Raw genomic sequence first — 27,809 nt, forward strand, 5'->3', positions numbered from 1 at the left:
TGTAGTCATCAGGAAGCTAAGTTGTGCAACAATTGAGTTCCATCACCCTATCGTGATCACAATCATTTTTGTTTGAATTGTAATAAAGGGCCTATAGTGGTGGGTGTGGGAAATGTACACAAAATATTATTATTCCAATGCATGGTCATTTCATTAGAAGGCACTAAAAAGAGATCGCAAGAGGGCATGCAGTTTTTGCACATACCATGCATGCATATGAATTTTCAAACCGGACCCACAACTTAGGATTTTGTTTCCCTTTCCTAATGTCTCATATATTTTGCTTTCATGTGTCCTCAACCCTATCCCTTTTTCAGATTGCAATTTGGATAACCTAGCTTTACCAAACTCTATGCACATATCTAGTTTGCAACCATAAACATCCATTTCCACACTACTTTTGCCTTATACACGCGCCATGCATGGTGTCCTCTTGCAGGAGCATTGACCCGGACTGCCCCCGGCCCCCTCCCCATTATCCTTAGAATTCTAAAAATCTTTGCACACACTGGAAAATGAGACATAGGCTTTGATGAACTGGGAGGTTTTGCATTTATGAGACGTCAGAGGAAATAATTCCAGTTACCATAATGGTTGGTTCTGCAGAACCAAACCATACCCCCCACATGCACACACACACACTCAATCAAAGGCCTATCGCCGGGGGGGGGGGGCAGGGGTTCACCAGGTGCCATATCTGCAAAATAGGTGTATCATCTTTGTGGAAGGTAAAAAGAAATGAAGGAATTTACATTAAAAAAAAATGAATTTCACAACATTGCATCCCCAGCCCCCCGAAATAAAGAAGAAGAAAGAAATGTATATCATATTCAAAACACCATATTTTGTGAGAAGTATATTTCATTTATATTATTCATCCTATATTTAGGTTACATAGCAAATGATAAATGAGTCATATATACAGTTTGGAACATATTGATAATAATTATATAAAAAAGTAATAAGCAACACATTAGACTTTTATACATATTAAATCATTATGCTGAGTTTGTATATATGTACTTTAAGTAACAAATATACCATGAAATTGTACATATTTTCAAGATACACTGTCCACCAAGGGCTGCTGAATGGTTTTGAAGGGGGGGGGGGCTGACCATGCATAAATCACAATCAGATGTTTATTCCCCCCCCCCCACCCCCGGTTCCGCTGCCCCTGTCCACTGCTTATAACATTTATATAGTAGTTTGTGTCTGTGGAAAAAAAAAATTCTTGAAATATCTTTAGAGTGATAGAGAGCAAGCAATAATAATTCTCATGATTTTGCTAACATTTACTATTTGAGCCATATCATAGGAGTAATAAATAATGCTCAATGTATGACAATTCAAGTACACAGGTCTTACACTACATACAATATCATCAAAAGTGTGCAGTACTTGTCGTCATTCATAAGTGTACAGTATCATCACAAACATATTTTGATGATATGTGTGCAGTGTTATTCAGCAATTAAAACCAGAAATTTTTGCCTAAAGCTCCAGATTGACATAAAGTCCTGAACAGTACATGCTAAGTTGACTGAAAGTCTCGGAGACCAAATTCCTTAAAATTGTATATTCCCATTCAATTACAACAGAAGATCTCAATGTCTGCCTCACCTGTACATCAATACAATACCATAACTTTACTTTGTTTTTGTTTTCAATCTTACTTTCTTTTGCTTTATCCAGAACCCAATTGCTCCTATATTAAATAAAGAGCCTATAAGTCTTAAAGACTTTTAGAGAAAGGAAGTAAAAAACAGATTGGAAAATGGGGGTAAACTGGTTTCACAAGCCTTCAGTCCATGAAGCATCTGCTGCATAATCCTTTAGTCAAGTGATTAATTAGACCCTTACGAAATACACATGTAAACAATGATATGAAATGGTTGGTAAAGGGTCAAAGTAAAGTTTGCTCTGTGAGCGAAATTTGGAATGAATATGAAAAATCTAAAATCCATATTATATTGTTCGAAATAGAAATGAAATACTAAAAAATTTGCTTTGCCCAATTGATCGAAGGCCTAGCAGCCACTGTGCAGCGCCAGATATATCCTTTAATCGTTGAATGCCAAACAGGGTAGCAACTCCTATCTTGGTTTGACGCGGCCAGGTTTGAACCCCTGACCTCCCGATTGTGAGACGGACGCTATACCAACTGAGCCAACTAAATATTTCTGATATTTTAGATTTCAGTACATCTATAATATTTAAAAACAAAGCAAACAATGCTATTTGCAAAAAAGTGGTCAGTACATTTCACACCGGCCCTGGGTACCAGAACATATTTTTACCTTCCTGGGTCCAACAATGAATATTAGTGAATCAGCTTAAATAAGGGCAAATTTGAATATATATGCATATCTATTGAACACATGAATATAAGAAAAAAAAACATATGAGTTTGGTTTCATTCAGCAAAGCATTAAAGATATTGTTTTATTTCCAGAAATGGAACAACAAACAAATGCATGTATGCACAACTTAATAAATGTAATGCGTATCTTTCCAATCAAAGCATGAATTGTAAACACTGGTTACTACATCCGCAAAATATATTATTTTCACAATTGCACTAAATTATACATATAATTTTCTTCATAAAGAAATAATAAACAATACAAACAATACCCACATATAATAACTTTTTATACTAAATATAACATGCATATAATATTGAAATAGATTTTAATCAATACTTTTCTAAGAAAACATAAAAATTATAAAATGAAAGCTGGCTACATTTGAATATCTAAAGGGGATTGTTATGATCACTCTACATATGCAGGCTTTTTTCATCATCATAATAATAATAATAATATAGGATATTTATATTGCGCACATATCCACCTTGTTAGGTGCTCAAGGCATCTCCTATATTACCCGGCTAAGCTAGGCGTTCATAGCGCACACAGCTTCTTAAGGAATTACTTCCTACCGGTACCCATTTACCTCACCTGGGTTGAGTGCAGCACATTGTGGATCAGTTTCTTGCTGAAGGAAATTACGCCATGGCTGGGATTCGAACCCACGACCCTCTGTTTCAAAGTCCGAAGACTAATCCACTGGGCCACAACGCTCCACATCCAAATCATATTCTTATAACAAGCAATCAGTTATACGACTCTCGTCTTTCAACAAAAGGGATGTGGGTTTAATTCTTTATAGTCATGGCATGTTTTCCTTCAGCAGGAAATTTAGCCACTTTGTGCTTCACTCAACCCAGGTGAGGTGAATGAATAGGCCTACCCAGTAGGAATAAATTCTATTTCTCGAATGCTTCCTCAAATCTTGACCGCCGTTAATTGAAAGGAAGAATTACGTGTTTCAATGAGGAATACTAACTCAATGGAAACCAAACTTGTAGTCTTTATAAACAGGAGTACCTTCTATGCAAAGCAGGCTTCAATGAACTTGTACATCTATGCTTGTAAGTACAATAAATTGGTAAATATCAAGTGTATACCTTAAAGCCCTTTCACAGTTTCTAGAGAATTATACTAGAATAATTGCTGGGATTCAGGAGTATTACACCATGGTGTTGTAATCAATATAATTTACTGAACAAATAAACCCCACATAGATGGCTGATTAGTTTACTTGAATTCTCAAGAGAAAAATAAATTAAAGTTAAAGATATATCCAATACCATTATAACTATACATAATTAGTTCACACAGATTATATTATAATCTAACATAATGTTTTCATGGTCACTGTTGATATCATTAATCCAAGTTCAAATATCTTAAGATTGGATAATATTTTTTCTGCAAGAATGATGATGATTAACCAACACATATGTGTAAGCTATAAGTCAATATATTCTTTGCAGATACTGCAGTATTCAATTCCTTGGCATTGCATGGAGGCCATTTTGCATAGTGATCTTCTATTTTTTTAATGAAAAAAAAAAACTTCAGAAGTAATGTCTACTTTTTATGTTTTGCAGTCCATTAGGAATAGAAAGGATAGTAATGACATTTTTCTCCTTTTTCACTTGTAACTTTTGTTCATTAACAATCCTTGCTTTGTCTTGGACAAGACACTAAGGAAATACAACTATTTCTGTGAATTAAAAACATGATAATATTTCACACAAATTGTGAAGCTAACAATGATTTCACTTTCTGAGTTTCAATAATCAATCATTATAAATTGATATTTTAGACTTACATCAAATACAAGATAAAGACATAATATCTAAAAATAATGGTGATTTTTTTTTTTACATTAACAATAAAATAATAGTTAACTCTCATATCAAGTACTGTTGTTTGTCTATTACCAGCTACAAACAAAGAAATGAAATCATGTGAAAAATTAAACAAAGTACATATGATTTCCAGATCCCAACCAATTTATAGCATGTCAAAAAATAATTAAAAAAAACTTGTCTGGTCACAGAGATAAATGTGACAAGCCACTGTGTATTTAGTCAAAATCCCATCCTTGACAAAACCTGCTTAAATTTATCTTCAGATAAATTTAAATCAATGGTTTATGTGCCTATTTATGCCTACTATTAAAAATGAAATATACAAATGATCAATCATTATCACAAAATGTACATGTGCAAAATTCAGTACTCTTTCAACTTTGGTTAATTATGATCTTATCTCCAGAGTGGAGCAGGTGGCAAGCAAGAGAAGATGATATGAAATTCAAAGCAAAGACACAACACCTGGCAGTTGACTAATATAACCTTAAAATTTACATTTCTTGATAAACAAGTTCAGGAATTTGAAAATTTTTGGGATTACTCCTATGTGTTTAAGATCGCATGCTCAATCTGTAATGAAAATCATAAGTCAGAAGTTCAGGAATGTTGAATGGAACCAGCATTGCAGTGTGTTTAGGGCTGAAACATGATACTCCTGGTTGAAAAAAGATAGTTCACCATTTTTACTTGAGATATCTCCAGGAGCACAATATACATAAGAATTTTCCCCAAACCGGAAGTGTACCCAGTTATCAAACATAAGGATACAATTTTGAAAAAGTAGAAGTTAGTGCCTTTGCAATTTCATTACAGCTCAACACTTGTCATCATGTAATAGGTATAGTTATTTCATTATTTCAAGACAAACCTTTACATCTGTATGAAACAGAATGGCGTATTTACATATGATACATGGTATCCTCATGGAGTATCTTATCAAAGCCATTCTCCAAGGATGTATCATCCTTAATCTTGACTACAGCATTGTCGGTTTATCACTTCAAAGGTAGTTCTGGTATGTGTGTGTGCAGCAGCTATGACACAAAGGGTGATGATTGTGAATTTAGTTCAATGGAATGGAGCGTCTTCATTTGTTACAACATCAAGACAAGAATTTTGCATCTCTAAACATCCTTGAAAACACCAACTGCCATCTGGCCTAGTATAGACCTACAGTATTTCCACAAGCAGGAAGCATGGTTGTCATTAACTCCAGACATTCTGAATGGCACATCAGACTCTTGTATACTTCCAAATCTTTCTTGCATTTTCAGTTTTTCATAGTTTTGATCTATTTGATATTTTTTGCAGAATGCTGGACTCTAGTTGAGGAAGCGAATGCTCATCATCTGCTCGATATCAGACTTCTCAAGGGCCTACAAATAGATAGGGGAGAGAATGGTTAAGAGAACATAAGGATCCTTTTAAAAATCATCTTTAGTTCATTCATCAAGGCTTTTTTTAAATCATATTTGCACATGAACATGGAACATGTTTACCAGGCCAGTGCAAGTGTATTACATAGATTTTTGATAAATTGTCCCATGCCAGTAGAAATTGAGAGCATTTCTACTGTGAAACATGTAAACCCACAGAAATCAAGCACTTTTTGAAGCAAACCATATTGTCCAAGTGCAATCAAAAGCAATTCAAGTAAAAAAATACCACACTCTAGCACACCAAGCCAGGTTGGTTCAAATATATGTTAACAGTCAGTCTTTCAAGGGCCCATAAAGGAACATAGTTTGCATTGACATGATCTGGAACATAAAATGTGACCAGCCACCCTGAAGCCAAAAATAAGTTGGTCAAAAGTTCGCATAAGATGTGCATAATGTGCCATCACTATGAAACTTTCAATCTGTCCAGGAAAAATGGTAAAAATCCTTTATTTTGTCATTTATTCAACTATATATGACTTCAAATCTTACAGTATGAAGAAGATACTCTTTTAGAAAAGCTTGTTTTTTATTTTCACTTTGTGAAAACGAATTATTGTTTTAGTTATTTACAGAGAACCTGTCCTGACGACTTATTGTTGGTTTTGGCGTGGCTGGTTACAACTGTTGCACAGTTCCCACTTGGTACAATATGTCATACATGTAGTATACTTGGGAGAGTGTTCAAGTGCTTCTTTGGCATGTTTCTGTAACTACAGAACTATTGAACGTTTTACCCAAGGTCCATTTCAAATTTATGATGTTTGCATATCATGGTGTAAGTAAGCAAAAACAAACATTATAAAATTCATCTCTATCAGACTTAATATTTCAGACATTTGTAAATAATCTTAAATCACAATATTACACAGATGGCACATTCTTCTAAATCAAAACCTAAACACAGGTGTCATTGAATTTGTTCAAATGAATGAATAGGCAATAACCCTTCCTTTACGTTTACGGTCATTTTCACTTCATGTCCTGAAACTAATGTATTATGATTAGAAGTCTGCTTAATACACATTTCGTGCCATCTCTCGCATACTTACAAGAGAAATTTGTGGAGTATTTACAGAATCATAATATGCTTACACATTCATTCCTTAATTTAGACTTGAGCCGCATAACATAAAGCTGAGTGATGAACGGAAGCTGATTGCTAGCACTATGATTGATTGCATTTATTAATTTGTAAGATTAATCATAACAACTTGCCCCACAATCAATTGGTAAGTTTTATGAAATGAGGCCCTGTAAAAATAATGCATACCTTGAGAAATTCATCAAATGAGATCTGACCATCTTGATCTAAGTCTGCTTCTGTGAGGGTACGGTCTGCGATAGCACCAAGCTGTTCTTCTGTGATGTTACTTCCAACCATCATATGAAGTAATACCAGCAGCTCATCCCGTGCTATGCTGCCATCGTTGTCAACGTCGTACATTTGGAAGGCAACTGTTAGAATAGAAATGTAGTATAAGTTCACTCTAATATATTTGAACAGAGAGTTGAAAATTTTCAATGTAGCTCTATTAAGGGGGCATTGCAAGAAAATATTTGCAGTCAATTGCAAATATTCTGTTATGATTTTACAATTAATAGGTAAATTTTGTCTATGAATCAATTAACGCTCCTTGTTTCAAGAAGCAGATTAGATATAAATCACAAATCAACAGTGAATTTCAAACATAGTGATTGATTTAGGGACCGAAAATAAACGTGCAATTGATCACAACTTTCTTGAAATGCCCGATAAGTCTGACAAGAGGAATGCCTCTGGCAGTCTCACCTGCATCATGCGAGTCAATATAGCAGCAGTGCTGACTTTGAAAACTACTATAACTTGCACAAGATGTTCAGTAACTCCAGTGATACTTGATTACTCTTATGTCCAAGTTTTATGAACTAGACCAACATACTTTCAAAGTTATGATGGTAATTCAACTAATACCCCCAATTTGGCCAAAGTTCATTGACCCTAACTGACCTTTGACCTTGATCATGTGACCTGAAACTCGCACAGAATGTTCAGTGATATTTGATTACTAGTACGTCCAAGTTTCATGAATCAGATCCATAAAATTTCAAAGTTATGATGGTAATTCAACAGATACCCCCATTCGGCCAAAGTTCAGTTATGATGACACTTCAAAAACTTAACCTTAGGTTAAGATTTTGATGTTTATTCCCTCAACATGGTCTAAGTTCATTGACCCTAAATGACCTTTGAACTTGGTCACGTGACATGAAACTCAAGCAGGATGTTCAGTAATACTTGATTAACCTTTATATGACCAAGTTTCATAAACTAGGTCCATATACTTTCTAAGTTATGATGTCACTTCAAAAACTTAACCTCAGGTTCAGATTTGATGTTGATGCCGTCGCCACCGGAAAAGCGGTGCCTATAGTCTCACTCTGCTATGCAGGTGAGACAAAAATTGTGGTATTACCCAAAACTACATTTAGTACAGGATGAGGAAGTACACTCATTCAAATGATAGGCCTATGAAGTCATTATTCTGTTTTCAAATTCACATTTCCGGCAGCCCTCAGTTGAATGGTATTATAATCCACTTTACATAATTGACTAATTATTTAGTCTCTAATCAAAGTAGATTATTCAACCGTTAAATCTGAAACTGAAACATATATGATTGTAATATCTCTACAAAATTTGATTCTTTTTTGCCAGGGCACAAGGTACATGCATAATAATTATTAATTAATAGAGTACTAATACTTTACCAATGTTAACTCTTTGACAAAAAGGCATAAAATGAATAAGGTAAAAACTCACATTTGAGTTTCTTTTCTCTTGTGTTGATAGCTTCAAGTCCATCATGTTTCTTGTGATAGGGTCTAAAGAGGCCCAAGGTCTTCATAAATTGTCTGAAGTTAATCTGATCAGATTCACATTCAAGGAAGAAAGTCTGGATGATGCGTTCTCCTAATGGGTTGATCACCAACTCTGGAATCCGGTAAAGATCCTCAACCCTAAGAAATAAGATTACAATAAGCATGCCAATAATATCTGCACTACTTCGAAAATTCATTGAAGAATAACTTCTGAGTAAGTCAACTACTGATTATTGAAATGCTAATTTGTGATATTACTTGTGCCCCCCCCCCTTATAATAAAAATCTCATTCTATAGAAAAGTCAACTTCTTATGGTGTGTGTCCTGATAGATGAGTAGGTCTTGATTGGAGATTGAAATGTGTGTTATGCAGATAGTTTAATAATTTGCAGGTAAAATAATCTACTGATCCAATATTTCCTCTTAAAAAAGTTAATGTAATTCATGTCACAGGACATGTTTATCAAGAGAGCAACTCACATACCAAGTCACAGAAATTACCATTCTGATGGAAAAAATATGATTCAGATGAGGGACTGTAGTGAAACTCCTAATTCTACTTACTGTCTGTTTTTTGTTTTGTTTTTGTTTTTAATTAGAAACAACATGACTTCAGGTTGGAATTGCCATTTTGAGAAGCAGGTTCAATATGCTACATGTAACATGCTACGAAACAATATGATGTAAAAATCATTTCCTAGAATTGGGAATTCATGCAATTTGAAAGTATCATTATTAGCTTAAACTGTACAAAATATAATGCTCGTGTATTGGTATGTGAAAGGTTCATCAAACACTTTTTCTCCATGGATTGCCATAAATTACAATAGATAACCAAAGATGGTGAGTAAATTGCAGTATTCATTATTCAGTCAGAAATATATTGAGATAAAGAAATCATATCCAGTATGCAGTTCAAATTCTATTTGCATTAATGAACTCAAGCCTCACAATAATGTTCAAGATAAACTTGATGAAATAATGATGGATTGATGTCTTTCTATGATCAAAGGGTTCACTTAGGGACCCCTCTGTAAAACAGCATGATACCAGTATGTTTAGCAATGCTGAGGAGGGCAATCCCTCTGTGTTTTTACTGATCATTTCTTTGTTATTGTAAATATACATATCACCTCAAATCATTGATTATTTTTAATTATGCAAAATAAATACAATACAATATAATACTTGATTGTAATGAAAAAAAGGAATTGAGATTTATTTTATAATTTTATTATTGTTTTTTACTGCAAATTTTCTGTTCAACATACAATATGAGTTGTTTTGTTTACAAGAAAAGAAATCAACCTCACATTATTCTGCTGATTACTTGTGAGTCCTTGATCAATACATAGAGTGAATGCTTTGTACATGTATTGCAGTGCCAATTGCCAAACAGTATTTCCAAATTAAAACTTTTTTCTTCTAAATCCTGATCTAAATAGCCATTTCAGATTTTCTGTTCAGTTTTCAAACATCCTACATGAAATAAATACTTGAACATTGAACACGCAAATTATGTTTTATCAACCCCCCTCTCCCTCTCTCTATTTCTTCTATTTGACTTCCTGGTTGAATGTGGTCAATCCCATTCTACTCACTCAATATAAATTTGCCAGTCATGCATGTAAAAAGGGCAAAACCATTATAACATAATATCCTGAATGTACTTCCTGAATTACAGGAGGATGTGCATCAATATTGCATACAATGTGGATGAGCAATCTTTGTACAGCATATATTGTAGGTTCAGGTTGTCATTTGCTTTATAACATTCAGAAGGGGAGGGGGCACGTGTATTCTAGATGTACATGCTCATATATGTTCTAAGTATCATAAATCATGATAATGAAAATAACTTGAGTATCAAAAAAAAACACACAAATGAAAAGAGCTTAAAAATCTCACCTGAGCATGCCTCTGTCACTCTTATCCAAGTTTGTAAAGCGACTGTACAGGCGAACAATTTGTTTAGGAGAAACTGCAAGAAAGAACAGTATAAATCCATGTTATTACCCCTCATTTGGAGATTTTATGCCTCTAATCTAGTACATATATTACATAGTTTGAGTCTATTCCCATTCATGATATAGACTTCTCTGTTTGATTTGAGTTTCATTCTTAGTTGAGAAATACATGTTACATAACCATTTTGACAATATGATTTTCTAATGTGGAATCACATATATATCAGCTTTATGAATACTTTCTGGTTCCAACACTCACAGGCAAATTTATGCATTACAAATGTAAGCCAAATGCATTAAATTGATCCCTTTTGATTTACAAGGTCTGTAAAACCCTGTATAAATCTTGTGAATTGTAATCGATAAAACATGTAACATTTTAAATTGTTCAATGTCTTCTTACAATTCTATCAAAATGGTAGTACATATAGTACACTAGCCTGTTAGATATTTATGTTCTCAGATTGAAAACAGGTAAAGAGCAATACTGTAGATACAGTACATCAATATTGCACAAACATGTGCATCCTGTCTTGTCACCTGCATTAAGTTCTGCATACTGTAAAAATGTAATGTGCACATGAGATCAGAGTCCTCTTATCTGCTTTCAGTGATGGCCACTATTCCAATTTATTACAACATCACATGTGTACATGTTTAAAGCAGATACGAACCAATGGCGCCATCTCGAGTCCTCAACTACTCATACCTGTCCAGTTTCCTGACCACTAATGCTAGTGTAGTCTCGTAATATAGACCAACTTGAATGATAACATGCTAATTAATTAATCAATACATTTATACCGCAATAATTATGTTACCGAGTAGCAAAACAATAATACTTTTCTTCTCAAAACATTTTTGTTTCTCTATCCACATAAAATTATAGATCAATTTACTCTATGTAGTATTAGTAGATATCTGAAAACATACATTTTAGGACTATGTATTTATGACACACAGTCAATGAGAAACAACACACAGTTCACTCCTCCTTTTAATAAGCCCTCCAAAATTGAAGGTGAGGAAAATCAAACCATGTTTTAGTTCATGTCTTTTGAAATCTTATAAATTAACAAATTATTTTGGTCTGGATCCTTTTTTTTTAGTATGAAATAGGCTTAGTATGAAACCATTTCTCATGCTTTGAATGGAATGAAAATTAGAAGATAAAATCTTTGTAGCTTTTTATATGCAAGCACTAAGTTTATAATGAGAGAAGTGTTCAAAAGGCCTTTTACAAAATAAAAGAGAAAAATATTACTGATTGAAGGTGCTAGATATTCACAAATTATGCAAAATCAATTTTCTCAAAAATTAACGGATGAAAAATATGTAATTACGGAATATTAGATGATAGTGATAACCCAATCAAGTCCTGTAGCTGAACCGAATGGATGTTCGCCGAACTTGGCACTTCCGAACCGAACACAAAGGCTTGGTTTGGTATAAAATGCCAAGCACATTTATAAATTGCCATGGATCTCAAACTGATTTTGATTGGGACTCCATATATTTGAATATAAAATAATAAACATTTTTAATGGTTAGTGATTGAGCACAATAAGAATTCCAAACAAAATATTCTTAAATCCAATTGATAGCATTGGCCTAATCTTTGATTCACTTCTAAATATCAATTTTAAAATTTGTAATTGATTTTTTTATTCTTCATAACATGGGAGGACATTTGAAGCTAAACTCGGTAAAAAAGTGTGAGTGACCATAATCAATCATATTTGTAATTAGTCATAATTGTTTTTATATTTAAAAAGAAAGTAGACAAAACATTAAGTCCTTCCTCATAACTGACAAAATTTATTTTTCAGCTTCTGAGATGTCCAAATAATTATTTAATAGGGTAAAAACAGAATTCTAAATAAAATGAAATAAAAGATCAAAAAGTCAAAGCAAAGGGAAATAGTTGATCTGGAAGTATATGGCCAAATCGATCATAGTAGCAATCAGTCATAATTGTTTTGTATTTAATTAAAGAAAATAGAAAAGACATGAATTCCTTCCTCATAACTGAAAAACAGACAAAGTAAGGGAAAATATATTTTTGCCCTTCTGAGTTCTGAAATGTCCAGATGAATAAGAAATTAGGGTAGAAATAGAATGTTAAATACCAGAAAAGATAAAAAAAAGTCAAAGAAAAACAAAGACGTCAAAGAAAGACAAAGACGCCACGATTGTGTTTGGGAAATCATTGATCTGGAAAGTTGAAACAAACAACCTGCACTCAGCTGATATTATACTTGAAAAATTCACATTCCTAATATGAGGCGTTCCTCCAAAGTCAATATTTTTTAAAAAGTGGTTTAATCTTGTCAGTTACTGAAAATAATGAGATAAATGATCTTTTCCATCTTGGTCCTGAATGATGATATCTGGTGATTATTTTCACAACACTAAAATACACAGTACAGTCCAATGCACTCATTTTCATATTTGAAGTCGCTTAGCATCGATCTTTCAGGACCAAGAATGGACTGATAATTTATCTTTTTAGACTCTTAATTCACTAGATTAAACCACTTTTAAGGAAACATATGGACTTTGGAAAACATTTCATATTATTTGGAATATGAATTTAACCAACATAATAGCAGTTGAGTGAAGGTTTTCTGTCTTGTGGTTCAACATTCCCGATCAACACTCTCCAATCGGGGTAGCTCTGTGTTTGTATGACATTGTTATTGATCACAATTCACAATCAAAACTACATGAAATAATCCTAAAAATTGTTCTGTTCTTTGAAATTCTGTTTCTATCCTCATTCTCTTATCTTAATTTTTCCTTTGGTACTTTTATTTAATTTGAAATGAAAATAAAAAGTTCAGAAAAAAATTCCTGAACTCTGCCGAACTGAACCTGAACATGCCACCTACCTGACTTGCAGCACTACCCCTATTTTCAAGTGAAGTATTATTATTTTTTAAGTGTGTATTAGGTGACAGGTCCAACTCTAACTCAACAAAGCTTGCGTGTGCAAGCAATATTTCTTCTGCTCAATTAACAGCCTTATATTTCTCAAAACCTCTAAAGTATAAGGCCTTATCTACTGAAAATAATAGAATAAAAACATTACAGTGATATTAAACAAATATACCAGGCTTTGAGTAAGTATCCGAGGTTGGACTGGTATTACTTCGCCCCTCCCGTAAAAAAGTAACTTTGCCAGTACAACCGAGGTTGAATAATTCCCTCTATACTTTCAAAATAAATGCTTGGGGGGTGTTTCACAAAGACTAATGTAAGAGTCTAAGAGTCGCACTTAAATGCCTATTTGCGTGCATAACCGCATTGGTCTGATCATGCAAAGAGGACGCGCACAACTGCGTACTGATCAATTAGATTGCGTGTTGTATTCAAATACGTGTTGACATTTACGCGCAATTTAAGTCATACTTAAATTAAACCTTTGTGAAACACCCCCCCTGGTATATTTGTTTTATATCCAACTTTAATAAGTTAGAGCAATAGATCTTAATAATCTAGTACTTGTACTCGTAGTTCATCCTTTTAAATCTGAATCAAGATAACCAGTGGCGGACCATGACGAGAGGAGATAAAGCATTGGAGGGGCACAGCATTGTTCACAAACAATACAGTGCCCCTCCAATCAACTGTCTCCTACTCTCCTCAGGGTCACGGCCCACCACTGAAGATAACCCTGAGCACTGCACTGACTGACCTACTTTTCCTGAAGCCACACGCTCAGCGCACGGACACGTATTAGTACTTGCGCCATCATGATCTGTGACATCCATGATGGAATAGTGCACTATTCCACCACTGATGTCACGGAATTAGCATTTATTCAGTGGGCGTCAACCTGGTGGACGTGGGCATGTCATTTTCAACATCATCACAAAATATTGTGAATATGTTTGGTCACATGATGCTATTTAAACCAATCGGCATACATGATTTAATTTATGTAGGATATGAAATAAGATTGCCAGATTGGCGCATATTCTTTTTTTATGAGAGCGGCATTGCCGTTAATAAAATTTTAATGGCAAAAAGAAGCTGCTGAAAACTGCTTATCTAAAAAAAGAGCCAATGGAGTAAATTAGAGAGTCAAAAGGGGCCTAAGCTTTCGATCCTAGCAGAATCTTTGACTCTCTAATAAAATTTTAAATTTAAAACAAGTCAACATAGATTTAGACCTAACTTCACATTATCAGATTCAGATATTTTCCAACATGTCCAAAGCGAATTTTTTATAAGTTTTAATAATATTAAAAGTCTCTGATACATCAGAATCTGCTGGAAATTCAAATTTCAGCTGTTTACATTCAAAATGTAACCTGTTAGTGTTGAATGTTGGGTCGGGCCACTCATTCGCATATACCCGGAACTTCCAGGCCAGTGCAAACCAGGAACTGACTACTACAATATACCGTAGTGAGGCAAGAATGAAGAAACATACGTCGACTGCACTGGATACGGAAAATCATACCCGAAAACTACACCTCTTAAGAAAGAAATGTTAGTCTACTTACAACCAGTTTCTTGCTGAATTTCTTCAATTTCCTCCTGCTGAAGGAGTGAGGATGTCCTGGAACCCATTACCAACAATTTCAAATTAACCCTAACGTTAGTTTGAGAGGTGTAATTGCGTGTGATTCGATCGACAAACGCGAACTATGGACGTCCCACTGCACTCGACTCGTTCTCGAAATTCACTTTACCAATAATACCGTATATACGGCACGCCAGAGTAAAGAGTTTAACAAATACTATTCCATATTAACTTTTAAAAGTCAATTTTCACTGGGGTATGAAAAATTAATCATTAGAAAAAAACATTAATTTCAGCGCTAAAATTAGATGTTTATTTCGCCATTTATGTACATTCGATGTGAAATGAGATCATTACAAAATACCACCAAAAAATAACATTTACATAGCTCTCCGTAGTACCGGTAGATGGGGATGTCCCTTTTTCTCAGTGCTGCAGAGCGCGTGTACATGCGATATGCTGTATGTACTGAAGTTATAAAGAAAAGGCGCGCTGGCATTGGACTGCCGGGGTCGTGGAAGAGGATCTTCTCTAGCTTGATCCATACTTGTAGTTGTAGAGAAGTTGTATCAATCACTGAAGGCGTTCTTGGGCTAGATTCTAGGTAAGACCTGTTACTAGATTTATTCCTTGTCCTAGATCTCGGATTTAAACCTTAAATAACAAATTTTTAGAGAAAAGCATAACTAGATCTACGTCTTATAAAATTTAAATGTAATCTTCTTATCTTGCTATCTCGATCGAATCTCAATGGTGATGCTGATGATGGCGATGGTGCATTGATCATGTAGATGGTGCACTGATGATGATGATGCTGATATGGTAATGATGATGATTGATGATGATTGATGATGGTGGTGGTGGTGGTGGTGGTGCCCGGGGGGAGCACTCGACCAAAAAAATGGTGAGGGTGTGCCGCGGGCGAGACAAAAAACGGGGGCCTTGGAGCGGGCTTATTGTAAAAAGGAGGGTCCTTGGAACGGTCATGTGTGGATTGTGTGCATGATGCAGCTAGCGCGGCCTCCGCCGGGTGCGCTCGTGGAGAGCTGAGGCGATGGTAGGACAGCGCTCTGCGGCCGCTTTTCACCAAAATTGCTGCTCATTGCAGCAGATCAATGCGATCGGAACGGCGTAACGAAAAATATGCGAAGCTATGGAACGGATTTCTTCCTTCTTTTTTCTCGTTAAGAAGAAAATGCTATGCCTTGGAGCGGCTTTCTTTGTTCTTCTCAATAAGACAAAAATGCTACGCTTTGGAACGGAAATTTGAGTGTGAAAATAGGGGTCCCCTCTGCGGCACATACCCACTATGCATTATATTCTGAGTGCCCCCCCCCCGGGGCCTGGTGGTGGTACCCCAGGGGGGGTCACTTACATTGACGAATGTATACCATGCGCGACCAAAAAACATGTAAACTAAAAAGGACGTCTTTTTCAAGATCAGGCATGTTACCTTAGTAACGTAATAAGGGTGTCAAAAACACTAAAATTAATAATGAAAAAGGGTATCTATTTTCGCTAAGAAAGCTACGTGTTTAGGGTCAAATTTGCGAGGGTATAAAAAATGAAACTAAAATGTTTTATAAAGGATGTACTTTTTGCCCCAACAGTCAACACTATGTGTTTAGAGTACGAATTGCGCGAAGTGTGGGAGGTACGTGGGGCCATACTAAACCCAATGATGTAGGTAAAGGTAAAACCGACGTCCGTGACAGAATTAAAATATTGCTGTACTTGTTTAGGGGTTCAATTCAGGGAATACTTGCCAAGAGTATTGTTTTATTTCCAATACTTGCTTAGGGTAGAGTTTCACACACCAATACTTGTTAAGGGGTGCATTTTCAGAATATGGAAAATACGTGTTTAGGGTGCTTTTAGAGACCCCATGGTCGTGCATGGTATCCACTCGTCAATGGAAGTGGGCCCCCGGGGGTGGTACCTGGTGGTGCATGGTGGTGGTGGTGGTGGCTGGTAATGTTTTTTTATGAACACTCCCATTTGAAATTGCAGTTTATCACTGTTGTGCACTGTAGGCCTACATGTACATGCCTTGTTTCATTTTCTCTTTAAAGGACAAGTCCACCCCAACAAAAAATTAATTTGAAAAAAGGAGAAAAATCCAACAAGCAAAGCACTGAAAATTTCATCAAAATCGGATGTAAAATAAGAAAGTTATGACATTTTAAAGTTTAGCTGGATTTCACAAAACAGTTATGTGCACATCCTGGTCAGTATGCAAATGAGGGTACTGATGACATCACTCACTCACTCTTTCTTTTGTATTTTATTATATGAAATATTTTGATTTTCTTGTCATTGTCATGTGAAATGAAGTTTCATTCCTCCCTGAACACGAGGAATTCCATTATTTTAACATTTTGTGCTTCAGGCAAGGAGGTACTAATCGTCAAATTCGTAAAAATTGAAATATTGTATGATTCAAACAATAAAAAACAAGAAATAGTGAGTGAGTGACATCAACGACTCTCTCATTTGGATGTAACTGGCTCGTTCATATAACTATTTTGTTAAAAATAAGCGAAACTTTGAAATGTCATAACTTTCTTATTTTACATCCGATTTTGATGAAATTTTCAGCATTGTGCTTGTCTGATTTTTCTCTATTGATTCAAATCAATATTTTTCTGAGGTGGACTTGACCTTTAAGAAATATAAGTTAACTATCTGAATTACCACCTACCTACACTGTATCTGTACATGGTGACTGATGAGACACCTAGTTATTGTTTGAAATTAGACTTTCTAATATCAATCTATTTTCTGTTTGATAATCACTCAGTTTGGCTTTTCTCATATAGATCTGTATGTTCAGCTGTTTTTGTTGTTTTTCTAGATACAATAGCCTTGAGCAATATTTTTCATTCTGTAGTGTATTTTTTAATGACATTGTGGTAATATATTGTTATGTAATAAAGTATAAGTGTAATTCACTGTATGTTGGATATGTTTTAAACAGTTTGAAATTATTTTACTCAATTGGTAAAATACTAGGAAAGTAGAAATAATTATTTTATTTGATTGTTTTATTACTGTATTGCAAGATAAACAGTTGTGAAATGTGATTCATCTATATTTGAAACTTGGATATATGAAAAATGTGTTAGGCCTATATGGAAATTCTGTAATTGAAGGAAAACATTCTTTACCAATAAGATGTGGGATGATAAAATTAATCATATATGAGAATGGAATGTGTTTTTACCTGTTTATACAAGCTTATATTTTCTTAAATATTAAATCCAATAAGTTTTTAAACTGCATACATTGTCATATATGTTTGATTATGCTAAACTTCCCTATAGTATTAAAGAATGTTCTTCTCTTGATCTATTTAAAGGTCAAGTCCTTCCTATAAAAATGTTGATTTGAATCAATAGATAAAAATCAAACGAGCACAACACTGAAAATTTCATCAAATGGGATGTAAAATAAGAAAGTTATGACATTTTTTTTATGGCATCATTTTTTTTACTTGACAATTAGGAGAAAATTAGTATATTTCATATTTCATGTATGAAATACAAAAGAAACAGTGAGTGGATGACATCATCAGTCACCCCATTTGAATATTGACCAGGATGTGCATAACTGTACTTTAAAATGTCATAACTTTCTTATTTTATATCCAATTTTGATGAAATATTCAATGTTGTGCTTATTGGAATTTTCTCTTTTTATTCAATCAATTTTTTGTTGGGGTGGGCTTGTCCTTTAAAGGACAAGTCCACCCCAACAAATAGTTGATTTCTAAAAAGGAGAAAAATCCAACAAGCAAAACACTGAAAATTTCATCAAAAATGGATGTAAATTAACAAAGTTATGACATTTTAAAGTTTCGCTTAATTTCACAAAACAGTTATATGCACATCCTGGTCAGTATGCAAATTGATGATGTCACCCACTCACTATTTCTTTGGTATTTTATTATATGAAATATGAAATATTCTGATTTTGTCCTCCTTGTCAAGTGAAACAAAGTTTTATTTGCTGATGTGGTTTACGGTACACCATGTGGAGTGTTATAGAAGCAGTGGATAGAAGAAGAGAGGAAGTGGATAGGCGAGAAAGTGGAGATTTGAGAATAGAGTATTCTTTCTTGAGAATAGTCCTGAAAAGGACTGTAAACCAGAAGGAATGTTGAGTGAGAACAGCTTGAGTAGTAGAGCTGATGAGGAGATGCTGGCTTGCGTCGGCGAGTAGAGATGATGAGTAGTAGAGAGACTCGACGTTTCGGACAGGTTGACTGTCCGTCTTCAGGAGACGGACAGTCAACCTGTCCGAAACGTCGAGTCTCTCTACTACTCATCATCTCTACTCGCCGACGCAAGCCAGCATCTCCTCATCAGCTCTACTACTCAAGCTGTTCTCACTCAACATTCCTTCTGGTTTACAGTCCTTTTCAGGACTATTCTCAAGAAAGAATACTCTATTCTCAAATCTCCACTTTCTCGCCTATCCACTTCCTCTCTTCTTCTATCCACTGCTTCTATAACACTCCACATGGTGTACCGTAAACCACATCAGCAATTGTACATGCCACCATGCAAACCTTCAAACAACATCCAAAGTTTTATTTCTCCCTGAACATGTTGAATTACCATTATTTTAACAGTTTATGGTTAAGTTAAGTTGGTCCTTATTGTCAAATCTGTAAAAATTGAAATATATTCAAATAATAAAAAACAAAAGAAATAGTAAGTGATGGACATCACAGACTCTCATTTGCAAATCGCTGAATTGTGCATTTAACTGTTTTGTGAAAAATTAAGAGATATCTACTTAAAATTTCATAACTTTCTTATTTTACATCCAATTTCGATGAAATTTGCAGCCTTATGTTTGTTTGATTTTTCTCTATTGATTCAAATCAACAATTTTCTGGGTTAGACTTGACCTTTAAGTCTATGTTATAGTCTTACAGTTTCCAAAGATAAATTTGAATTCTCCTAATATTGAAGCATTAATTATGTAGTTCCAAATTCAGTCTCATATATGTATAATGATGTATTTATGTTCAATATGATTGTCTTTCTCTCTCTCTCTCTCTCTCTCTCTCTCACACACACACTTTCTTTCTTTCTCATACTATCTTTTTAGAGCACTAAGAGACTTAACTGTAATTTGTGCTGTAAAAAGATGAGTACCGGTAATCCCAGGGGGGCCACTTACATTGACGACTGGATACCATGCGCGACCAAAAAAACACGTAAAAAGGATGTCTTTTTCACGATAGGGCACGTTAGGTACGTAACGTGATAAGGGTGTCAAAAACACAAAAATAATGAAAAAAGGGTATCTATTTCGCTAGGAAAATTACGTGTTTAGGGTCGAATTTGCGGGGATGATGAAACAAAATTAAAATGTTTTATAAAGGATGTCCTTTTTGCCCCAACACTTCGTGTTTAGAGTCCGATTTGCGCGAGGTGTAGAAGTTGGAGTCGTACTAAACCAAATAAGGTAAAGCAGACGACCGAAGGACCCGTAACAATAAAACATTCCTGTACTTGTTTAGGGGTTCATTTCAGGGAATATTTGCCAAGAGTATCATTTTGTTTCCAATACTTGTTAATTGTAGGGTTTCACACGCCAATACTTGTTAAGGGGTGCATTTTCAGAATATGGAAATTACGTGTTTAGGGTGCTTTTCGAGACCCCATGGTCACGCATGGTATCCACCCGTGAATGGAAGTGGCCCTCCCGGGCCGGTAATATTATTATTATTATTATGCTGTTCAATAATTCAGTTCTAGAAAGTCTACATTTACCAATCATTGAGTTGAGAGACACCATATTGCAAGTATGGGGTGTGTTACAAGCCAAATATTAGTATATTGTATAGACCTATATGTTCCCTAGATCAATTCACATTTTCACAAGGGAACATCAGTCCCAAAACAACCTTTTCTGAGATCTAGAATTGTGCTCATACAATGAAGAATACTGTAGAAAGGGAATGTGGAAATGAGAAAGGAATCAATCGTGTTTGTGTCCAATCTCACACAAGGCTGAAAAGTTTTCTATTATTAAACTCACGCTTAGACCTTGAAGGTCAGCTGATTGGAGGAGCATGAAAAAGGGTCAGCCATGCATGTACTTATGATATGTGATTCTTTAGTGAAATATTCACACCTACATGTACCTAAAATACCAATTAACCCATTGCCTTTTGGAACCAGATAGTCCTTACAGAAAACATATGGGGATTGCAAAATTCAGTAAGCAAGGGGTTAGAAGAGGCTTGCTCAGGTCTCCTGCATTCACACTTCCAGCAGAGATGAAACTCTACAGTTTTCAGGCCTGGCCTAAACAACTTCCCATTATTTTCTTCTTTACTGCATCAGATTCCTGCAAAGTAATTGTAAAAGTTTAATTTTGTCATGGTTAATCTAATATTTGTCATGGAAACTAAGGATGGGTAAAATAGGTTTGACAATGGCATAAAATTGGAAGTAAAGAGAAGTATGGAAAGCAAAGTGTGAAATAGGCAATTAAATCAAACATCAAAAATTCATCCCTTACAAAAAGTATTCATCAGTTGGGGATATTATATTTTGAGAGTGCTTGCCTTCACACATGCAATGCCCTGGGCCGTTGCATTAAAGTTAGTGTACAATTATATTAAAATTTCATGAAATCCTTTGGGCCATTGCATGAGAATCTTTAACTTGGTAGCGAGTAGCAACCATTGCATTTCAAAGTTTAATACCATACTAATAGCCTTTCTTCAACAGGGCCCAACTGGCCTTGATATTTTTTCTGATAAAACTCAGCAATAAGGGGAGCATTAGAGGTATTGCAAGTGATGACTTATATGCTTTTCACACTGCATTTCCTTAACCCCATACTATCCTTAACCCCGGACTATCCTTAACCCCATACTATCTTTTTTTTAGATTCACACTGTCTTTCTTAACCCCATACTATCTGCTTAGCCTGGGTTAACGCCTTAACCCCGGACTATCCCACAGCTCACGAATATTGATGATTTTACCATACAGAGCATGATTAACGTGCAATTTCGACTTATGTGATTGGCTATTGCTTTGCCCCACTTTTCCTTAGCCCAGTTTCGTTTCACACTGCATCTCTTAGCACCGCAATTGTGGTGCTAGCACCACAATAAGCCGGCTAACCCTGCTTTTTTGCAGGGCCAGATAGTACCATACTATTTACCGTGCTAGCCCACTTTGCTAAAACGTAGTGTGAAAACAAAGTGGGGTTAAGTAAAAAAGAAAAGCATATTAGAATCAACACTGATTGATAAAATAAGATTATTTGCCTCCATTATTTGCATTTCTAATCAACCGTAGTGGTTACTGACCCATCGAGTACAACTAGTCTCTGTCTTTATTTCAACCCTGGAAGACTAGTCAAGGGGTAGATTGATGGTTTAATGTAATATTGTGCATTTTATAAGTAAAATTATACACCTTCGGGGTAAGGCAGTTCCAGGTTTAAAGTATAAATTGAATTATTCTCTGCCCCTAGTTTTTATTAATTTACTTTAATTATAATCAAAACGTTAAGTTGCTTTTTATCATGGAGCATGAAGGTACCCTTTTTTTTGCTTTCTACAGGGACTTATAGCAGCAATGGATCACTTTGGAAATTAGCATTTCTCCGCTGTCTAGGCTCATGTGAATACAAAGTAATCGACCATGTTGGGTCTCTCTAGTGCAAGCAACTGGATCGTCTTTGTGTGCTACATGGTCTTCTGTGTGAATCATAGTAAGCTGAATATTGTTTGATTCTTTCTGTCTTTTTGATATTGGCTCTATCCTTGAAGTATTTTGAATTGGTATACCTTATTTTGCTGTATTGCATCTTTTTGTAACATTATTAAAATTTGATTTAAGTTATTGGATATTAATGGACCTGTGTCGACTCCTATATACCTTTACTAGTGTAGTAGTCTTTTTTTTATTTAAAACAATTTTGTGTATTATTTCAGTTGCATATCTGTTGAAACTGTTCAAGAACACCCCCCCCCCCCCTCATCGCTTTAACCGTTACCTGTAGTTTTGACTTACATGTACGTGTACATCCTTATATCCAATTATTTATATTTCCCTTTATATTCTTTTGCTTTAATAGGCATCTTGGTAACATGGACGCAGAACAAGAAGAAAGGCTACAGTTACAATGCAACGGCAGCAATATTACATATAGATGCTCTTAAGCTTCTTGTATCTACTGTTTTGGCACTTCATAGGTGAGATATGCTTTGTTTACGGACTTTAAGGTTGAAATTTATTTTTGGAAACTATGATCTTATTGTCATATACCAGGTACTTTTTGTACAATATCGTTTCTTAAATGTAATTTATTTTTCAGCAACTGTCAATGAGTCGAGATAATGTTCGATATCTGTGATGTGTTAAAATAGACATTTAGTATTTATTGCCTAGAGAAATAGAGATAAATCTATCATTTTTTAGGAATCAATTACCACCATTTCCTGGATAACTTTTTTTTTTCATAACGGACATGTTCACAAACTTTTGAATTGTAGAGATTATTACTTGTTTAAAAAAAAGAATAACAATTTATACATGCAGACTCTTTCAAATTTATTTTCAATATCCTTTATTTTTAATGATCAATATTTATATTTTGGTATATGCACATATATGATATGAATATTGGTCAGCAGGAGGACTGAAAGGGCCAATTTATAATATCATTACTAATAACAACAAAAAAACATAGCTACAACTACATAACTTTGGGCCTAATGCAAGGATTGAATGGCATCAATAGTTGTGGAATCAGTAATTATTGATGCCATAATAATTTCAATTGATTGCTCAACTAGCTTTAAACAATGTCAAATACTCTAATATGTAGGCTACATGATGGAAAACAAGAAAAAATATCTGTTTCATTTCTATTCAAATTGTCACCATATGTCACACCTGTGCTTGGGAAAGATTTGAACAGAATTACTGTTACATGTGACCTCTCCTCCAGCTTTTAATCATTGGGGCTGAAGATGAAGGCTGTATTGTCTTTATATGAACAAATATTATATTTTCTTGTTCTTTAACATCTTTCTTTACCTAGATTTTCTTTCCATGGAGTTGTGAAAGATGTTTTAAGGAATACCAGAGGTAAGATTTCATTCTACAAAGTTGCAAGTTTACTCTACAGTGATATGCTTGGTGAATAATTATTCAGGGCATAATTGTTTCATGCAAACAGCACAATTACCCATTTTTAGTATGTCAGTTTCATGTTTAATACTATGAAAACTTGAATAAAAATAATGATTTAATCCCTTAAATTAACAATGCCATGGGACACCAAAGTCACTATTTCAATGCAAATTGGAATTTGTCAAACTTATTAGCACATTCCTTATGAATATTAAACATTCTTTTGTTTGCAGGACTGCCTTAACAGGTTCCTTTGGAAATAAGTTTTTATTTTAAATTTCAAATTGGAATAAGGTTAGGATGAGACAAATAGTATCGTGGCTATTGTTTAGATATATTTACCATTACCTGGCTCTTAATGATTAGAAGGAAGCACAAATCATTGAAATCACCGCCAGGGCAAACATTTGTCTTAAAGGAGACATAGCTAAGCGCACATTGTTTTGATAGCATTGTTGATCTTTCTTTATAGTGGGAGCTTGTTCAACATTTCAACTTACCCCATGTCATCTTATCTGATATTTGACACATACCCTATTGCTGTTATATCACATAACATGAATAAGTACTGTCTATAACTCTATTCTCATCTACATGTATGTTCATAAATTACGTGTAGTTTAACATGTAACTTTATTTGGATGCTCAAAGCAGGCATGAAAGCGATCTACACATGGTCTTCCAAACAAAATTATAAAACCACCTCACAATGTGGTTTTTAAGACTGCTTTGTCACATTAAACTGGTTTAAGTGTAGGTGAGGGTACAGCCAGTGTCTGAGAAGATTTTCACAGAGATAAATGCGTTCTGCATTTGTTGGTCGCAGCAGGTGCAATGTCTCCATCCATGTATTTGATTTACTGATATGTTCGGATAGAAATTTATTAGTTTTTTTGTCTCACCTGCATAGCAGAGTGAGACTATAGGCGCCGCTTTTCCGACGGCGGCGGCGGCGGCGTCAACATCAAATCTTAACCTGAGGTTAAGTTTTTGAAATGACATCATAACTTAGAAAGTATATGGACCTAGTTCATGAAACTTGGCCATAAGGTTAATCAAGTATTACTGAACATTCTATTAGAGTTTCATGTCACATGACCAAGGTCAAAGGTCATTTAGGGTCAATGAACTTAGACCATGTTGGAGGAATCAACATCGAAATCTTAACCTGAGGTTAAGTTTTTGAAATGTCATCATAACTTAGAAAATATATGGACCTAGTTCATGAAACTTGGACATAAGGTTAATCAAGTATCACTGAACATCCTGCATGAGTTTCACATCACATGACCAAGGTCAAAGGTCATTTAGGGTCAATGAACTTTGGCCGAATTGGGGGTATCTGTTGAATTCCCATCATAACTTTGAAAGTTTATGGATCTGATTCATGAAACTTGTAAATAATAGTAACCAAGCATCACTGAACATTTTGTGCAAGTTTCAGGTCTCATGATTAAGGTCAAAGGTCATTTAGGGTCAATGAACTTTGGCCGAATTGTGGGTATCTGTTGAATTACCATCATAACTTTGAAAGTTTATTGATCTAGTTCATTAAACTTGGACATTAAAGTAATCAAGTATCACTGAACATCCTGTGCGCGTTTCAGGTCACATGACCAAGGTCAAAGGTCAATGAACTTTGGCCGAATTGGGTTATCTGTTGAATTACCATCATAACTTTGAAAGTTTATGGATCTGATTCATGAAACTTGTACATAAGAGTAATCAAGTATCACTGAACATCCTGTGCGAGTTTCAGGTCACATGATCAAGGTCAAAGGTCATGTAAGGTCAATGAACTTTGGCCATGTTGGGTTTTTTTGTTGAATAACCATCATATCTCTGTAAGTTTATTGGTCTAGTTCATAAAAAGTGGACATAAGAGTAACCATTTATCACTAAACATCTTGTGCGAGTGAGAGTAGTTTTCAAAGTCAGCACTGCTGCTATATTGAATTGCGTGATGCAGGTGAGACGGCCAGAGGCATTCCACTTGTTTTCTTATAAGTACTGTAAAAACTTGTTCACATGAATAAATTAGAAAATTGTTTTCATACCTGTTCATTTATTTTCAGTACTTGCTTTGTACTTCATCCCTGCTTTTCTGTATGCTGTCTTCAATAATTTGACCTTCCTAAACTTGACAAAATTTGACCCAACATCGTACTCCATTTTGATGCAGATCAAGATTGTGATATCAGGAGTTGTTTACCAGGTAACATTAATATGACACTATTGTATCCTTTCTATGGTAGTCATCATGATTAGGCATAGATAAGAGAAAAAAATGGTTCATTCAGCATAAGTATTTTATTCAGGGTTTTTTTTTTTGGGGGGGGAGGGCTGGTAGTATGTGGGTATCTTGAATGGAGACCAATATGGGAGAAAGTTAGGAAAATTTTTTTTTTTTTAAATGAATTAAAGGCCATCTAATTTCTATCATTGAGAACTTACATCCCAAGACATAGTAAACAGATATATTTATTGAGATTATGAAAATAATGATACTTGTATCTCTAGTTCTAATACTCTCCTGTGTTTTTTTTATGGTAGTTATTGTCTACTTTTTCTTTTTCTATTCCTAGGTTCTCTTTGACAGAAAGCTAAGTGGCAAGCAATGGTTATCTCTTGTCTTCCTTATGTTTGGTTGTATGATGAACCAACTGAATCCAGCCTACTTTGCTTCCTACAAACCTAATGGCACCAGTCAGCTCACAGAGGATTCACAGAGCAGCCTTTTGACCTTTAACCCCGCCATCATCTTCATCCTACTGCAGCTGCTATGTTCAACCATTGCAGGTGTCTACACTGAACTCCTCATCAAGCACCATAGCAAAGGTCTTGACTTATGGATTCAGAACATCTTCATGTATTCCAACTCCATCCTCTGCGGTCTCATCTTGTATGCAGCCTCGGGTCAACCGTATCAAAAACTCTTTGTGCTGATGGAAGGCAGCGCCTCCGCCATGGACCGCTTCAAAGTGGGTGCTGTCATTTGCAACATGGCAGCCATGGGCATCGTCACTGCCATCTTTCTAAAAACGCTCAATTCAATCGTTAAAAATTTTGCCACTGCTCTGGAGGTCATCATGGCCAGTTTACTGTCATGGATATTTTTTGGTATTCCTGTAAATCTGTTTACTGCCATAGCCATTCTAGTGATCCTGATATCTATTTATGTGTACTCCAGAAATCCGCTCGCTCAGCAACCGGTACTAGTTGAGCGTCGCAAAACAAAGGTTTCCGAGAGTGATCATGGAAATGAACATGTGTCTAATGGGACAAATACTGGCAAGCTTCATTAACTTTGAAGGCATTTAATGTCAAGTTTGTATATCCAATCAAATAAAGTCACGAGGGTGAAGCGATTGTCTTTTTTTCCCTAAAAATTGAATTCAAAACTGTTAAATTAAGTTATTCATACAGGGTATTAATAGAAGTCCTTATTGAAATTGTAAGGATTTGGAATAAAAACTTACTTTCCTCATCTATCTCTTTTGAAGGATGCACAATATTTTGACATTTATTTATCACCAGGGGCCTCATCTTACAAAGAGTTACAACTGGGGAGCGTTTCATCAACAACTTTGTCCGACAAGTTGTCA

General features: G+C 35.0%; 2 protein-coding genes across 3 annotated transcripts; one reads left to right on the forward strand and one right to left on the reverse strand.

Moving 5' to 3' along the window:
- Positions 1-3,096: 3,096 nt before the first annotated feature.
- Positions 3,097-15,205, reverse strand: LOC121418916 (calcineurin B homologous protein 1-like). The gene is made up of 5 exons (XM_041613115.1): positions 15,009-15,205; positions 10,439-10,511; positions 8,471-8,667; positions 6,941-7,125; positions 3,097-5,604 (listed from the first exon to the last, which is right to left on the reverse strand). Exons 1-5 carry the CDS (start codon positions 15,073-15,075, stop codon positions 5,551-5,553), a joined length of 576 nt encoding a protein of 191 aa, XP_041469049.1. The 5' UTR covers positions 15,076-15,205; the 3' UTR covers positions 3,097-5,550.
- On the forward strand, positions 14,592-27,764 carry LOC121418915 (UDP-galactose transporter senju-like). 2 transcript variants are annotated; one of them, XM_041613114.1, is made up of 6 exons: positions 14,592-14,994; positions 22,627-22,777; positions 23,144-23,261; positions 24,113-24,159; positions 26,280-26,419; positions 26,790-27,764. In XM_041613114.1, the coding sequence occupies exons 2-6, from the start codon at positions 22,708-22,710 to the stop codon at positions 27,507-27,509; spliced, it is 1,095 nt and encodes a 364-aa protein (XP_041469048.1). In that variant the 5' UTR covers positions 14,592-14,994; positions 22,627-22,707; the 3' UTR covers positions 27,510-27,764. The 2 variants fall into 2 exon arrangements, with proteins under 2 accessions (XP_041469048.1, XP_041469047.1); XM_041613113.1 differs by lacking the exon at positions 14,592-14,994 and adding an exon at positions 15,499-15,632.
- Positions 27,765-27,809: the final 45 nt, after the last annotated feature.

Source organism: Lytechinus variegatus, chromosome 7, assembly GCF_018143015.1.
Source record: "Lytechinus variegatus isolate NC3 chromosome 7, Lvar_3.0, whole genome shotgun sequence".
NCBI classification, from domain to species: Eukaryota; Metazoa; Echinodermata; class Echinoidea; order Temnopleuroida; family Toxopneustidae; genus Lytechinus; species Lytechinus variegatus.

What these genes read in the sequence shown, in the direction of transcription:
- LOC121418916 (XM_041613115.1), bottom strand. Translation starts at nt 15,075, where the DNA reads ATGGGTTCCAGGACATCCTCACTCCTTCAGCAGGAGGAAATTGAAGAA. An exon ending in AATTCAGCAAGAAACTGGTT is followed by an intron (nt 10,512 to 15,008) that starts GTAAGTAGACTA and finishes TCTTTCTTGCAG; the next exon opens with TTTCTCCTAAACAAATTGTT. An exon ending in AAGAGAAAAGAAACTCAAAT is followed by an intron (nt 7,126 to 8,470) that starts GTGAGTTTTTAC and finishes CTATTCTAACAG; the next exon opens with TTGCCTTCCAAATGTACGAC.
- LOC121418915 (XM_041613114.1), top strand. Translation starts at nt 22,708, where the DNA reads ATGTTGGGTCTCTCTAGTGCAAGCAACTGGATCGTCTTTGTGTGCTAC. An exon ending in TGTTTTAAGGAATACCAGAG is followed by an intron (nt 24,160 to 26,279) that starts GTAAGATTTCAT and finishes ATTTATTTTCAG; the next exon opens with TACTTGCTTTGTACTTCATC. An exon ending in TATCAGGAGTTGTTTACCAG is followed by an intron (nt 26,420 to 26,789) that starts GTAACATTAATA and finishes TTCTATTCCTAG; the next exon opens with GTTCTCTTTGACAGAAAGCT.